Raw genomic sequence first — 16505 nt, forward strand, 5'->3', positions numbered from 1 at the left:
GTAAATATAAAAACCTTTTTTATTAATAAAAAGCAGTCATAGATACAAGTGGGTTTATTTAGTTGAATATTTGAGAATCTGATTCACTGAGGTCCTGAACAGGATTGATAAAGAATGTGTGTCTTTTATTAAAAGGTTATCTATGGCTTCTCCATTGGCTGTGCTTGTGTGTCCAGGAGGTTTCCTACTACAGTGCACTAACAGGCTGGTTTCAGAAAGCAGTGTGGCGTGATCTTCAGTCGTCCTGAATGCTAATCTTCTCTCTCAGATTCAGACTCTGCCAGACAGAATGTCATACACACATAATGACTGTTTACTTCACTATTAGCTGGCATACTGTATGTGCAATCAAGCAAAACAGAATGACACAGAGTTTATACTTTTCAGCATTTATGTAAAACCTGCATACCTTCCTCTGCATTCTGAAGCCACTCCACAAATTTCTTCATCTGCTCCAGAAAGACGCTTTTCCCTTTGGCAGCATGGGCATCTTTGTGCCATTTTAAAATGGCTTCCTCACTAAGGACATCAGCTAACAGAGAAGGGTGCATGGTCACATGAACACCATTTGAAAAATCAAATTTACACAATGTCTATATACACAGTATATATATATATATATATATATATATATATATATATATATATATATATATATATATATATATATATAGTGCCTTTCACAATTATTGGCATCCCTTGTACACATTAGTAAAAAGGGTTAGAAAACATCCACCATTTGGTGAAGTAGCTTTATATATATATATATATATATATATATATATATATATATATATATATATATATATATATATATACATATATATATATTAGTGCTGTCAAGCGATTAAAATATTTAATCGCGATTAATGTCGCGACTGTCATAGTTAACTCGCGATTAATCGCAATTTAATCGCACATTTTTGTCACATGAAAAACCATTGTAATTCTCTTATCAGCATAAAAAAGTGAATGGGCTTGCTTTGTACCAATGTTTTTTTTTTTTTTATTGCAGAGCATAACACGTCTTGTCACAGCCACTGCAAAGTCGGGCTGGAGCCGCCGATGGGAAAACGAAACCTAAGCCGAGCACCGTGGCTCTTTGTCCCGAGGCGCGGGGCTAGCGCGCCCTGCCCGCGCTGGTTCTTTGGGGGGAGGGCAGAGGACTCTGGCTGTGCGGAGCGTGGCATTACAGTCTAGCTGCTATCGTTTTTCTAAGCAAAGTCTCTATTCCAAGTTCCTGGCAGTTTCAAAAGCTTATGAAAAACCTACATCATGTCACAGAGCGTTAATCTCGCGATAAAAAAATTATCACCGTTAAAATTGAGTCAAGTTAACGCGATAATAACGCAACATTTTTGACAGCACTAATATATATATATATATATATATATATATATATATATATATATATATATGATATACATACACTGCCATAGAAAAACACTCAAGTATCATGATATCACATTTTTGTCATCTCGCACAACCCTAATGGAGTGTAAAATAGGGTGTGCTTCTCATTGCTTAATTATGTGTTGCTATAATTCCTTAGAGTCTCAAACATCATAAAGCTAATGTCACAATTAAGGATATTTGATTAAATTTAGACAGGCTTGAAGATGTGATTCAGGACAGTGTATGACTTGCTGTAATCGAGAAAAATGGACAAAACCTAATTGTACAGCCAAATGCTATAATATTAAGAAGCCAATTTAGACAACGGAATATTTTTCCCCCTTCGTATACCTAGACAATACCTCACTGAGAAGTTTACTGTATGTCCAGATTATCCGACTATCATACAAAAATCAGTTATTTAGAGATGATTAGCTTAATTAGCATTATCATTTGAAGCAAGTATGTCATTTGGGGACAAAAGATATTTGGTTGGACACCGAACACTTTTTGACTGATCACTGATCAGTTTCATTCAGGGTAAGGGGTAAATTGTCTAAATATCATTTTTCCCCAAGCTATTCATATCTACATGCCATAACTGAGCTTGGGGAAAAAGTGGGTTTTTGCTGTTAACCAGTACCTTTGTAGAACAGTACGACTATCTTGGAGAAGGATTTCATGAAGTGGATGTTGTCATAGCAGTACTCCTGAATCTTCAGTAGCAAGACCAGTTCAGATTGACCCTGAGTACTGAACACAGCTAGCAGAGGAGCGTAGTGCTACACAAAGGAGTGAGACATCAGTATAACTAACCATGCAGAGTTGTAAAGGCTCATAAATACACTTATGAAATAGCAGAACAGACTCTTAACATTGAAAAGATCTTGTACAAGAAGTACTCTCTACACTTTTGTTCAGGATTTAAAGCTTTGTGTGCAGTCTGTACTGTCCGTAACGCAATTCTTGTATAAATGTCATAACACCTGCAGTATGAATAAATTGGTTCGCTTTCCTATTACCTACACCCAGGGCCATGCAAATTAGATTCAAAGTCACTACAATAGGATGGCAAATGTATTTAATGCATTTGAGGAGAACATTTCCTCAGCCTACATATGTACCTTTAGATGTTTGAGGGCCTGCTCAGTAACCAGCTCTTCCTTCTTGTTCCACTCTACAGCGTTCATAAGGCAGGACCAGAGTAAGCCAATCACAGCCTGCTCCTGCAGATTATTCCTCTTCATCTCCTCCTTCACATACACCACAATCTGAAGACAATGTTGCACATCTGGTCAATATCCATACACTTAAAAAGGCAAGTTTTTAAAAATAGATTTTTCTAGACTTTAAAAAAACAAACAAACCATCTTTAGCAAGCACACCCAAGGTCACCGAGGTCAAAATGATTTTCCATTCTTCCGATCCATCCATTATCTATAGCCACTTATCCTGTTCTACAGGGTCGCAGGCAAGCTGAAGCCTATCCCAGCTGACTATGGGCGAGAGGCAGGGTACACCCTGGACAAGTCACCAGGTCATCGCAGGGCTGACACATATACCCCTTTTCCACCAAATCAGTTCCAGGGCTGGTTCAGGGTCAGTGCTGGTGCTGGTTCACAACTCGCTCAACTTGCGAGCCAGCTGAGAACCAGTTTGCTTTTCCATAGCTCGCGGTGCTAAGGGGAGCCACATCATTACGTCGCTGTATACGTCAGTTATGTCGCTGCATGCGTCAGTTACGTCGCTGCATTTGCATAAACCTTGGCGCGAACATCGAAGCAACAACAACACGGAGAAGAAGAAGCAGCAACAACAACAACAACAATAATGGATGACTTCGCGTTTGTACAGCTGCTGCTTCTCGTCGCTTAAAAATGGCGACTTTTCGCAGTCTTGCTATTGTTGTTGGTCTTAATGACTCCGCCCCCCCGCTGACGTAAGCAGTTCTTTCCTCTGGCCCAGCAAAGAGTTGGTGCTAGCCTGGAACCGGTTTTTCTGGCCCCAGAGCCAGTTCGTTGTCAGTGGAAACAGAAAACCCGGTTCCAAACTAAGCACTGGCCCCGAACCAGCCCTGGAACTGCTTTGGTGGAAAAGGAGCATCAGAGACAAACAACCATTCACACTCACGGTCAATTTAGAGTCACCAATTAGCCTAACCTGCATGTCTTTGGACTGTGGGGGAAACCGGAGCACCCGGAGGAAACCCATGCAGACACGGGGAGAACATGCAAACTCCACACAGAAAGGCCCCCGTCAGCCACTGGCTCGAACCCAGGACCTTCTTGCTGTGAGGCGACAGCGCTAACCACTACACCACCATCGCCGCCCCAGTTACAATTATAATATTCAACTGAAAGCATATAATAAGACTACTAATGAATCTGTGTTAATTTTGAGAATCTTTCTTTGAGCTATATATGAAATCTGCCAAGCATACCGTATGTGAAGTTACCGATGTTAAAATACAGCCAATGAGATCATGACTTTAGAAGCAAGTATATAAACATGGAGGTATGTTCACCTCTCTGATGGGACACTCTTGAGACAGACGCTCTTGCAGTTCTTTCTGCAGTTCCTTGCGGGTGCCCAAAGACTGCTGCACACGCAGGAAATCTGACAGCTCCTTCAGCCCAGCTTCATTAAAGTACATGGAGAAGTGCTCCACATTTTGTTTGTTGGCAGGAAAGAGTTCCTGAGCAGATTATATGAGACTGAGTTCATGAAAACCAGGTTAAAAGAAAATTAAATAGCAATACATTTAGTAATTATATATAATTATAAATACTAAAATGATTATATATATATATATATATATATATATATATATATATATATATATATATATATATATATACACACACATAGAGGGTGTTTCAAAAAATTTGATATAATTTATCAATCTAATAATTTTGCCAATTCTCATTCAATTGACCTCAAATTTTAACAGCATGTGCGGAAACAGGTCAAAATTTTATGTTTAATGTTTTTTGTTTTTATCTTCTTAGGTATAGAAATGCCATTCACCGACTTGACGTGTGCCGTGTCTCAGGCAGCAAGCATACTGAAAATTTGTGAAATTGTTCATGGAATCCACATACCTCTGAATTTCTCATTCAAATTTTGAGGGATAAATCTCATATTGCTTAACATTAAGCCTGTTCACTTTCATTTGCCTAGACTATGTAGTTTGTGGGATATTTACATCTCAAATAATATCAAATGTTTTGAAACACCCTATAGTGTGTGTGTGTGTGTGTATACGGTATATGTAAAAAAACTTATTACTTTGTGCTTGTATATATATATATATATATATATATATATATATTAATAATACACAAGCCCAAAGTAATAAGTTGAAAGTCTATCCTGTGTTCTCTCCATTTACCATGTCCAGTTCTCACGGTCATGAATATTTAGCATGTTTACAATATTAAATATCATGCTTTATTGAAACCGCACACAATCTCTCTCACGCACACACAAACATACAAGGAGTTTCTTATCCAGGCTGGCCTTCCTCAGGGCTGAAGTCACTGCGTTGGCATCTTTCTCAGCTATCCATGCCTTGAACAGCTTCACTGCAAAGGAAGCAGCGATTCCTGTATAATAAGATTGACACAAAGGTAAGTGAAACAATCATAATGTCCCACATCCCACATAGAAGTATGATTCTAAAACCTTTAGGGTGCACTGATATGGTGTAAAATTCCAAATAAGCTTTACTGGCAGTGAATGTTTACTCTACAAAAAAAGACATGTTTCTAAAATCAAAAGAATTTAAACCTACATGGAAGATTGACTGCAAGTACTAAGCTAAGTATTGCTTAATGAGCACAAACATGCAACGTGTCCCAGCACTACAGGGATCACTACAGGGATTTCCATGCATCTAATTAATGAAATGTTGAGAACTCCTAAAAAAAAAAAAGGCTGAACTTCAAAAAATTCTTAAGGTTGGCAGAAGTGAAAAAGTTGCCATGTTCATGAAACCAGTTTGAGATGACCTTTGCTTTGTGACATGGTACATTATCATGTTGGAAGTAGCCATTAGAAGATGGGGAAATTGTGGCCAAGAAGGGCTGCACATGGTCAGCAACAATACTCAAGTAGGCTGTGGCATTCAGAACCAGAATAAGAATCAGAATTACTTTATTATCCCCGGAGGGAAATTCAAATTTGCTACAAAGCTCCTGAATCAGAGAAGTAAACATGTCTAAAAATAGAAGATAAAATCGTCTGAAAAAAGAATAAAAATAAAATAAATTTAAATAAGTTTAATAACTTCAAATATAAGTGATGATTGATTCAAGTGATGATTGATTGGTATTAACAGACCTAAAGTGTGTCAAGAAAACATTCCCCACACCACTACCAGTGTTGCCAGATTGGGCGGTTTTAAGTGCATTTTGGCGGATTTGAACATATTTTGGGCTGGAAAACGTCAGCAGTGTCTGGCAACACTGACCACTACACCACCTCCACCAGCCTGGACGGTTGATAAAAGGCAGGTTGGGCCCACAGATTCATGCTGTTGGCGCCAAATTCTGACCCCACGATCTGTGTACCTCAGCAGAAACCGAGATTTATCAGACCAGGCTGTGGTTTTCCAGCCTTTAGCTGTGAACATGTGCCCACTGCAGCCTCAGCTTTCTGGTCTTGACTGACAGAAGTGGATACTGATGTGGCTTTTTGCTTTCTGCCCATCCACCTCAAGGTTTGACTGTGTTCTGCATTCTGAAATGCTTTCCTGCTCACCACCATTGTACAGAGTGGTTATCTGAGTTACTGTAGCCTTTCAAACCAATATGGCCATTCTTTATTGACCTCTCTCATCAACAAGGCATTTCTGTCTGTAGAACTGCCACTCACTGGATGTTGTTTTCGTTATTGCACCATTCTTTGTAAACTGTTGTGGGTGAAAATCCCAGGAGGTCAGCAGTTATAGAAATACTCAAACCAGCCTGTCTGGCACCAACAATCATGCCATGGTCAAAATCACTGAGATCACATTTTTCCCCATTCTGATGGTTGATGTGGGCATTACATAAAGTTCTCAGTGAGTGTATCTCATCTCATCTCATCTCATCTCATCTCATCTCATCTCATCTCATCTCATCTCATCTCATCTCATCTCATTATCTCTAACCCCTTTATCCTGTTCTACAGGGTTGCAGGCAAGCTGGAGCCTATCCCAGCTGACTACGGGCGAAAGGCGGGGTACACCCTGGACAAGTCGCCAGGTCATCACAGGGCTGACACATAGACACAGACAACCATTCACACTCACATTCACACCTACGGTCAATTTAGAGTCACCAGTTAACCTAACCTGCATGTCTTTGGACTGTGGGGGAAACTGGAGCACCCGGAGGAAACCCACACGGACACGGGGAGAACATGCAAACTCCGCACAGAAAGGCCCTCGCTGGCCACGGGGCTCGAACCCGGACCTTCTTGCTGTGAGGCGACAGCGCTAACCACTACACCACCGTGCCGCCCGTGTATGTAATCATAATCATAAAATAATAAAGTGGTGATTGAAGATTAATCAATGTCAAATTAAATGTGAAATCTATCCATTACACAAACCTTCTTTCACTATGTTCTCACTGAAGAGGCTGGTAAGGATGGCAGGTGGCAGTGTGCCAGTGGCGAGCAGGATCCCTGTCAGCATAGCCAGTTTTGCCTGCTCAGACTCGCTGAAGGCTTTCAGAAAGAGAAGCAGCTGTCCATGATAAAAAGTGAACAAAAAGTGTCCATGTTAAATGGGTTTTAAACAGAAAGAAAGAAAAAAAACCTCAGCCTTGATCTGAGTTCTTTTAAAACATTACCTGAAAAAATCCTTATCCATCTTTTACTAAGCCATAAAACAGCCAGATTAACACTGAATAGTTAACTTCTTAATTATATAACAACCAGAAACCAGTGTTCAAGGGTCCTCAGTTTTGTGGTTTGATCATTATGCCTTGGGTACACCTTATTGTGAAATATCTATGAGGTATCTGAGTCAGTATCATGAGTCAGTATGATGGACACAAACAAAACCACACCACTTAAAGCCCAAAGCCCAGGCTATTTAGGGATAATATAATTAACAGTTATTCCACAAAATCAAGTCGTATATGAGCTGATAGTCGACGAGGCACAAAGTGCCGAGCTGGCTATAAGCCATGTACGATGAGATTGAGTGGAAGAACTGTTTTATTCTATCCACATTCACTGGATTTTGAGAAACAGAGCATTTTTATTTTTTGCAAATTTGATAAATAAAAACTTTATACAAATTCTTCCTTTATACTAATTCTTCCTTGGACATTTCAGTTCTGTAATTTTCAAACTTCTTTGCGCTTTTGAACTAGACTAAAAAAATTAAACAAATTTTAATGCTTAAAGATGAAGAATTTAAATAAACCAGCAAAATGACAGTAGCAGCTTGTGAAAAATGCTATAATAATAATTATTGAAAAATAAAAATAAGATATGTTCTTACCATGAAATACTTTTATTACATATTTTCTTGCTTTTTTTGTATTTTTTGGTGTTTTGTTTTCAAGTAGTTTTTATTTTGTTTTACAAAACGCTCCGCCATTTTGTTTTTCTCTACTTACGGTATATGAGTTGATATCCTAGTAGTAGAGTAGCTAATCAGAGCGCGAGATTGCTCATATCCAGCAAATGTGGATAGAATAATAAGGGGTATACTGTATAATAAGTACTGCACCATGTCCTTCATACCTATTAAAGTTTTCTGATCTCAGCATACTATTCTTATAAAGCAGTAAAGCTCTGGCAAAATAAAAATGTTCCTTCAGATGCGGTCCATTTCATAATTAAGGTGCAAATTTATAATGGCAGCCTGTCAGATGAGTTATAAATGGGAGCTACATAGACAGCAGTGACTCATCACAACAAACAGCACGGCGGTCTTATACCATAGCGGTATTTAGGCTGACTGATGAACGATGCAAGAACTGTTTTATCTCCACACAGTATAAACAGCATCTGTTGGAACAAGTAGAGTACAAGTAAAGTACCTTTTTTATTTCTTCCTCAAATCCCTTCTCCAGATATTTGTATCTCCTGATAAGTTTATTGAAAACCTGGTGATACGTACACGAACAAAGCAAAATAAGAAACAAAAAATTCAATAAATGTCATTTCCAGCCAGGCAAGTGTTCAAAATTTATTGATTTATAAAGCACTTTTTAATACAGGCGGTGTCGAGTAGATCTGTACTTCAGAGTAGTTGTGACATGGCATGACTGATATCCTGCATTACTGTTCAGCAAGGAGGTTTTATGGAAGCAACATCTGAGTATTGCCAAGCATTACCTGAGCATAGCTGCGAGCAGCAGTGTGATTTTCCTCTGTAGTGAACACACAGTGGATAGTCACCTTGGTCTTGTCTCCATCATCAATGCGTGTTCCCCCGGGGGCTGGGGAAGAAACAGAGGTTAGAGGTTAATGGCTTCCACAACTGTACACTGCTCATATCAGTAAATCTTAAAGTGCATATCCTGGACCAATTTTGTGTTTTTTTTATATGAAAGTATGTCCCTTTACACACTCATCCAGAAGGGTAATTTTGCACAAGGCCATCTGTCTACAGCAGAAAAAAATAAAATAACAAAACACGTCTGGAAAAATCCCAAGGGAGTCTGGAGCCAGGTTCGTGACGTCACCTGCGGAAGCGCCAGCAGGTTGTGAGAGCTTGCACGGTTTCAGTGCACAGCCTGTGTAGACCAAGTTTAGCAGCTAGCGATTTTGCATTGAAATATGGAATTGTGACCCGAGTGCAATGTTACTTCACCTTTGGATGAAGAATATAATGAGATGTCAGAATTGGGGCTTCATCTGTTTGGATTTGATGATGATTCAAGTAGTGAAGACGACGGAGACAACACCGGGGATGTAAATAATACGGTCGTTTTCTCATAAACAAACCAGCGCTGATGTAGGATTCAGAAGGAGGCGTCCCGCACGTGACGTCACGAAAATCAGTGTTTGCCGGGAAATCCAAATGGCAAGTTTTTTCAGATGCGGACGAATTCGCCTCAAATGGCTTGATTTCAACTGAATTTTTCTGGTATTGCGCAAGGTAAAAAAATTGCACAAAATGCAAAATGTGACAGATATTTGACCAAAGTTTAATATAAAATAGGAGAATTACATTGATCTCACTCCTGGATTTACCCGTGATATGCACTTTAAGGAGATGATGGCAACAAGGGAGGAAAAAAAACACCCACAACACCTCACACCTACACCACCTGCAGTGTGTATGTAAGCCTCCAAATACACTATTGCCGCTTTTCCACTACCAACGCGGCTGAGTTGGGCTGAGCCGTGCGGTGCTGAGTCGAGCTGAGTGGGGCTGTTGGGGTTGCATTTCGACTACAACCGCGCTGAACCGTGCTGGCTGGAAGTGGGTGGACACATTGGGTGGAGTTAGCGAAAGTGGGTGGACGTCACGTGATGTCGTTAGGTGGCGCAAACAGTGACATCAGTGACCTTTTAAGCGGTAGTCTCATGACCCGGATAGTAAACAATAAACATGGAGGACATGGAGTCGTTAGTGTTGCTGGTCTTGGTGCTGTGGCTTGTTGTCACCGACAACGCCAACAGATACTGGCAAGAGCGTATAGATGAGGCGAGGCGCATAAGGCTTCAGAAATTCTCGTAATTCGTAATTATTCTTCTTCCGGGTTTATGGTGTTTACAGATCCCAGCGTGCTCGCGGGGCGTGTGTGGGCATGTGAGGACACTCCTCCTCACCAATCAGTGCACAGGGGAGTGTCTTCTCACGCCCCTAGCCCCACTCGGCTCGGTTTGGCTCGCTTCAGCCCCACTCCAAAACCGTGCAAGTTTTGGGTGCTGAGTAAGGCTGAAGTGAGCCCAGTCGCGCTGCTCTGAGGTAGTCGAAACGCGAGCCGTGTTGGGCTGAAGTGAGCTGAAAAAGGGTAGTGGAAAAGGGCCATAAATGGCCAAATGTTTGTAGACATCTGACCAAGGCATCAAGTTCTTCCACTCTATACTTAGCAAACCATGTCTTCATGGACCTCATTTGTGCACAGGAGCATTGTCATTGTTTGCAGTAAAGGGAAATTATAATGCGACAGCATACAAAGACATCCTACTTTGTGGCGACAATTTAGCAAAAGTCAACATGTGGGAGTGGCCTTCCCAAGTGTCTACAATATTTTGGACATATCACATACACATCTTGGCATTAAGAGCCATTAATTATTTTACTAAGGAGCGTCCTAAGTCATAGTGTAACAATCTAGAGAAATGAATATCACTATAAATAACAAATAGGATAATACATAAGGCAGATGAAATTGATGTATGAATGTAAAAATGAGCTGTTGTTTAGGTTTGTTAGGTGTATTAGCTTTATTTAGGTGAATATGGGGTTGTCAAACTGTGCATAGCAACAGACTATGTACAGTAATTGCATATCTATTGTATGTGCACATACATTTAAAGGAGAACTGAAGGCACATTTTTTATTATCAAATCTATTTATCTCATTTTATTAAATATAGGAATGCATTTTGATAGCTATTTTGTCGCTGCTATAGCAAGTTATGAGTGTTTGAAATATGCTCTGTAATATATCAGTCCATATGTCAAAGCAACGGCCGTAAACGAGATTCGTTGAGACCTGTGTGAGGCATCGTAGGACGGAAGTAAAACATACAGCGGAAATCAAAGTGACCAACATCTGCCAACGCTGTCAAAAGATGCGCGCGCCCTCTTTTGAATGCTGATGTAATCAAGCCGGAAGTTTTATTTGTTTTGATAGCAATCAGGAAAGTTTGAAAAAAGTAGTCAGTAATCGTCATTTAAACTCGTTTTTGTGCAATATTTCGTTTGGAAAACGGTTTTCAAAATGGTGGCGCTGACACCTGGCTGACACTTCATGTTTCGAAGTCTCGCACAAGTCTCGTGAAGATCGCGTGGATAAGTGACGTCTGCCGTTGACCAAACGAAGTAAATTCAACATGGCTAAAAACCGAATAGGCCGATAAGTGTAATATTTAATTGCAATTAGTTGCCAATACGAGTCATGATATGAGGTCACTAAAACCGAAAACGTAATTGAATAACACGTTAATTAAGAAATAAAGCAAGTTTAAAAATGACTTCAGTTCTTCTTTAATTGCTGAATAACTGCAGCTTCTACTCACTGTTAATCACTTTGCCTGAACTGTTTCTTTAAGACAATTTCATACTTGTCCTTCTGATTAGTGCAACTTTATATATACACCCCAAAGTACACCATTTAGCTGCTAGGTTTACAGAGAAACCTGGAACATGAGCTAATTTGGGATAAAGTATAGTGCAGTGATTCTGTAGGCAATGCACCTTTGCTCTTGATCATGATACTAAGCTAAGCATAACCACAGCACTGCCAATAAATTGCCACATAGTGACAGACACCTGTTAAGACTGATCCGACCCAGTTCATGTTAAATATATATAATTATTAATAATAAAGATAGTACTGTAAATGTGAAGAAAGCTTTTAAAATATATTCAAGGAAAAAAATGTATAGCAGAAACCATTAACATTCCTCTTCCTTAGTTCGTACCAAGCATGCTCCCAGCGATGAGGATGTCAAACAGAGTGTCAGCATAGCGGCGGTAGTCCAATCTTGAACCGGTGACATCCAGAAACTTCGCTACAGCATCAAGATCACCCCCAGCTTCGTTGAGGCCTTGAATAATTGTGTCTCTGAAAACCGTCGGCTCAAACTTCTCCTTTTCATCTGCAATAACCAGAGGGACGTAATCAGAACCAAGTTAACTGTGGGACTGGTACAGACTGGTATACGCTACTATTCATGACATGTTCACTAAAGACATTTCTTGTCTGTATAACTGATATAGTAGTTGTGCACAAATGTGAGCATTTGCGGATGCTCTGCTGCACTTTTTAATGAGCTGGAGTAGCTAATTACAGTCCATCATTACCTTACATGGTTCATGAAACAGTCTGGCTGTGGCTGTGAAACCCAACATTTGAACAGTCAATAACATCTACAGAGTAAGGCTTTGAAGTGTGACACCAGTGTCTTGTGATTAAAAAACACCCTCACATTTGGCAGTCACAGGCCCATGAGGAACATTTTGTTGGCCAAGCCAGGCTCAGGATGAAAAACAGTTTTTTTTTTCATGAGCATTTGTCTATAAAGCACCATGCTGTAATCGCAGTGCTCTAGCTCGAATGCATTTCAATCATGTAAAGCCTGTTTGAAAAGTCCTGTATCTGAAGCAGCCTCAGTGCTGCTGCATCTGATCGTGTGTGTGTGTGTGTGTGTGTGTGTGTGTGTGTGTGTTGCTCAGGTGGAAAAGTGGCAGCAGTAGTGAGGTGGTAGGGGCTTTGGCCACAGCTTAGTGTTGTGCAAGAGTGAACACAAGCTATTAATGGAAGGCAGAGAACCACAAAAGGGACTTTTGCAACAGTGAGTGAGACTACAGCACATGAGTACCTTAGCCGAGTGTTTATTGGATAAGCGCCCAGACAAACTTGGATAAAAGTCAATTTGTATGGAAATAAAATGTTTAACAGTCTTCAAGTAAAAAAAAAAAGCAAAAAAAAAAAAAAGCTATGCAGTCTAGTTAAATCGCTGTAACATACTGTACAGTGTAGATGGACAGTGCTGAAAATGGACACTCACCCCTTTTCCTGGTCTTAAACCGTTGGCCTGTAAGCACTGGCTTCTGTTGCTTACCGGTATTCATAAAAGTCCTGAAAAGAAAAACAGATGCTACATTTACTGAATTGACCAAATGCTTTTTTCCAGACACACGTACAGGAGTGCATTTTTATCTACTTAATTTAAAGAAATCTAAAGATACCAGCAGGCTGAAATACTTCCAGACCATTACATGAATAACCCATAGATTTTCAACCTAATTTCCATCTCAGCCTCTGTCGTGTATGTGTGATTATTAAGGACCAGCATTTCGACATCTGTTTATACAAAACTCACTTAACCTTCAACGTCTAGGGGCAGTTGCTGGGGCTTTTGTTATATGCAAAACATTTTTGGAGGAAATATTCATGTCTTCTTCTGTTTAAGGTAAACTAAGCTCTAAACCTGTATACTTCATCCTTTCAGATTACTTCTTCCAGACAGAATAATTTGTGCTTCTGTATAACCAGTGTAACGCTAAGTAAATACAGAAGTGCCATGGTTTCCACCTGAGCTCACAGAAACCACAAACTCCTCAGGAAAGCAGCTTGTTTTTGTATCGCTCTTTCATGCTTGTGTCACATGTGTGAATTCACATTGCATAGCTGTCTAGTTTAAGCATATTTGACAATTCAGTAACTGCCCTTAGACTTGCATTATTAGGATTGTTCTGTTCTTTTCACACCTTTTTTCCATAGTAGTTACAAATGCAGCAAATACAAATTATGTCTAAAAAACTGATGGTGTATTGCTTTAATGCACAGCTTATGTGCAAATTAGAAGTGCTTCTGTTATATTAAGCAGTCCGAAAAGAAGATGGTAGAATCTGAAGCCGATCCAGTTAATAACACTCAACAATCTGATACCACTTCATTAAAAAAAAAAAAACACCACACCATTATTCAGAAAGCAAAGCAACAGTGAATTCATAACACCCAACATTTTCATTCCTTTATATTCAGTAACTGCTTCTGTGCCAGGTATTTCCCACACATTATCACAGAACGATAAAAAAAGCCTGCTGTTTGAAAAGCTTACCAGCTGTAATGTCCTTTCCACTACGGAGTGAGTGTGATGTGTGTGTGTTTCTGTGAGCACTCCAGCACAAAGTGACTGCCGTGGTCAGGCTCACGCTGCTCTGTGCTAAATATAGAGGAGCTCATCTCTGTGACAGCGTAAACTTCAGTAAGCCAGGCATGGGACATGTGTCGTATTACAGCAAGGACATGTCTGAGCATAGTCCATAGCCTGGCATTGTGCACATGCACGCCCACACACACACACACACAAATGGATTTCACAACGGTTAATGGAATGCTCTAGTGTCATTTCTCTATAATAGTTACCGTTTCTTGTACTGAAAAAAGAACAGTCAAAACTTACTTATGAAAGCCTCGGGTCAGTTGATTTACATCAATAAACATTAAAGTATGCATATACAGTACAGTACATTAAAAATTACTATAATGTAATACTACCACTATAATGTAGTAGTTAAAACTACTAACTTAATGTAGTAGTTTTAACTATGACATTAAAAACTACAATATTAACAAGATGAGAATATTTAAATAATATTGGTTGGCGTTGAGTGGTATATCAGATATATTCCATTCAGCTAGCATGACAGTGAACAAGTCAAAGTTCAATATCATGCGAGCTGAATAGAATATATATGACATACCACGGGCGGCACGGTGGTGTAGTGGTTAGCGCTGTCGCCTCACAGCAAGAAGGTCCTGGGTTCGAGCCCCGTGGCCGGCGAGGGCCTTTCTGTGTGGAGTTTGCATGTTCTCCCCGTGTCCGCGTGGGTTTCCTCCGGGTGCTCCGGTTTCCCCCACAGTCCAAAGACATGCAGGTTAGGTTAACTGGTGACTCTAAATTGAGCGTAGGTGTGAATGGTTGTCTGTGTCTATGTGTCAGCCCTGTGATGACCTGGCGACTTGTCCAGGGTGTACCCCGCCTTTCGCCCGTAGTCAGCTGGGATAGGCTCCAGCTTGCCTGCGACCCTGTAGAAGGATAAAGCAGCTAGAGATAATGAGATGAGATGAGATGACATACCACGAAAAAAGCCAGCCAATATTATTATTATACATACACATTCCTTTTGGGTGTTCAGTGCGTCTTTCTCTTCCAAAATTCCCTCAGAATCTTCCGTATTTAACAAAGCAAACCTGGCGGCCATGTTTGTTTACAAATTGTCACAGTCGCTTGCTAGCGTGGAAGTTTTACGTCTCTGACGTGTGGCGTCATGTTGTCTTGACAACAATGCAATATCGTAAACCATATTCAACGTTCATTCTCCATTGGGTAGAGTGATGTAATACATGAAGGATAAGTGATATGCTAACAATACTGCATGATATCAAACCAAATGAATGAAACCCGCGAGAAGGGAATAGAATACATGTTTTTATTCCACTGAAAAAGTGTCCTGTATGTAAAATAATTAAATAATATTGGCTGGCTTTGAGTGGTCTATCAGATATATTCCATCAATATCAGCTAGCATGATATTGAACGAGTCAAAGACAAGTTCAATATCATGCTAGCTGAATGGAATATATCTCATAGACCATGAAAAAAGCCAGACAATTTATTATTATTATAATACATGCATACTCTTCATATCAGCATTCTCGAAGGCCAACACAAGCTTACCTGCAACTTGGTGCTGCTAGCGTGGCAGTCCAGTTACCTTCTAGTCGGTGTAGCATTGAGCAGTAGTGTTAGTGAAAGCCAATCCAAGCTTACGTGTGACTCGGTGCTGTTAGCATGGCAGTCCAGTTACCCTCTAGCCAGTGTAGTGTTAGCGCAGGGCAATGCTAGCGCAGTCAAGCTGAATATTAGAGCGGCACGGTGGTGTAAGTAGTTAGCACGGTCGCCTCACAGCAAGAAGGTTCTGGGTTTGAGCCCAGCGGCCAGCAGGGGGCCTTTCTGTGTGGTGTTTGCATGTTCTCCCCGTGTTTGCATGGGTTTTCTCTGGTTCTCCCACAGTTCAAAGATATGCAGCTAGGTTAATATGGGACAGCCTTGGGCTGAGATGCCCTTGAGCAAGGCACTGAACTCCCAGGTGCTGTTAGCATGGCTACCCACAGCTCTGGGTATGTGTGTGTTCACTGCTTCAGATGGGTTAAATGCAGAGAAGAATTTCACAAGCGTGTGATGAATAAAGTTGTTGTTGTTGTTCTTCTTCTTATTATTTTCCCTGTGTAATTTACTTAGTTACTTTTCAAATCAACATCGACAACTACACACAATGGAGCGACCTGGCAGCCAAAATTCTCTCAAAATCTTCCGCTTTTAATGAAGCAAACCTGGCAGCCATGTTTGTGTACAAACTGTCGCAGTCACTCACTAGTGCAGAAGTTTTATGTCTCCAATATGTCTCTTTTCCAG

The 16505-nt window shown here is 40.3% G+C and overlaps 1 protein-coding gene across 2 annotated transcripts in view; it reads right to left on the reverse strand.

Moving 5' to 3' along the window:
- The window catches only part of bzw2 (basic leucine zipper and W2 domains 2), a 33067-nt gene continuing 16562 nt past the window's right edge, over window positions 1-16505 (reverse strand). The window contains exons 1-12 of one of the 2 annotated variants that reach the window (XM_060942849.1): window positions 14145-14286; window positions 13089-13159; window positions 12000-12176; window positions 8734-8837; window positions 8436-8501; window positions 6991-7126; window positions 4891-5000; window positions 3920-4090; window positions 2520-2666; window positions 2039-2177; window positions 410-532; window positions 1-277 (exon numbers count right to left, since the gene is read on the reverse strand). In XM_060942849.1, coding sequence (XP_060798832.1) covers window positions 252-277; window positions 410-532; window positions 2039-2177; window positions 2520-2666; window positions 3920-4090; window positions 4891-5000; window positions 6991-7126; window positions 8436-8501; window positions 8734-8837; window positions 12000-12176; window positions 13089-13152 — 1263 coding nt within the window. In that variant the 5' untranslated portion in view covers window positions 13153-13159; window positions 14145-14286 and the 3' untranslated portion in view covers window positions 1-251. Of the gene's footprint in view, window positions 278-409; window positions 533-2038; window positions 2178-2519; window positions 2667-3919; window positions 4091-4890; window positions 5001-6990; window positions 7127-8435; window positions 8502-8733; window positions 8838-11999; window positions 12177-13088; window positions 13160-14144; window positions 14287-16505 lie in introns of those variants that run through there. The other variant, XM_060942850.1, reaches the window with a different exon arrangement.

This window comes from Neoarius graeffei, chromosome 16 (genome assembly GCF_027579695.1).
Source record: "Neoarius graeffei isolate fNeoGra1 chromosome 16, fNeoGra1.pri, whole genome shotgun sequence".
Classification (NCBI taxonomy): Eukaryota; Metazoa; Chordata; class Actinopteri; order Siluriformes; family Ariidae; genus Neoarius; species Neoarius graeffei.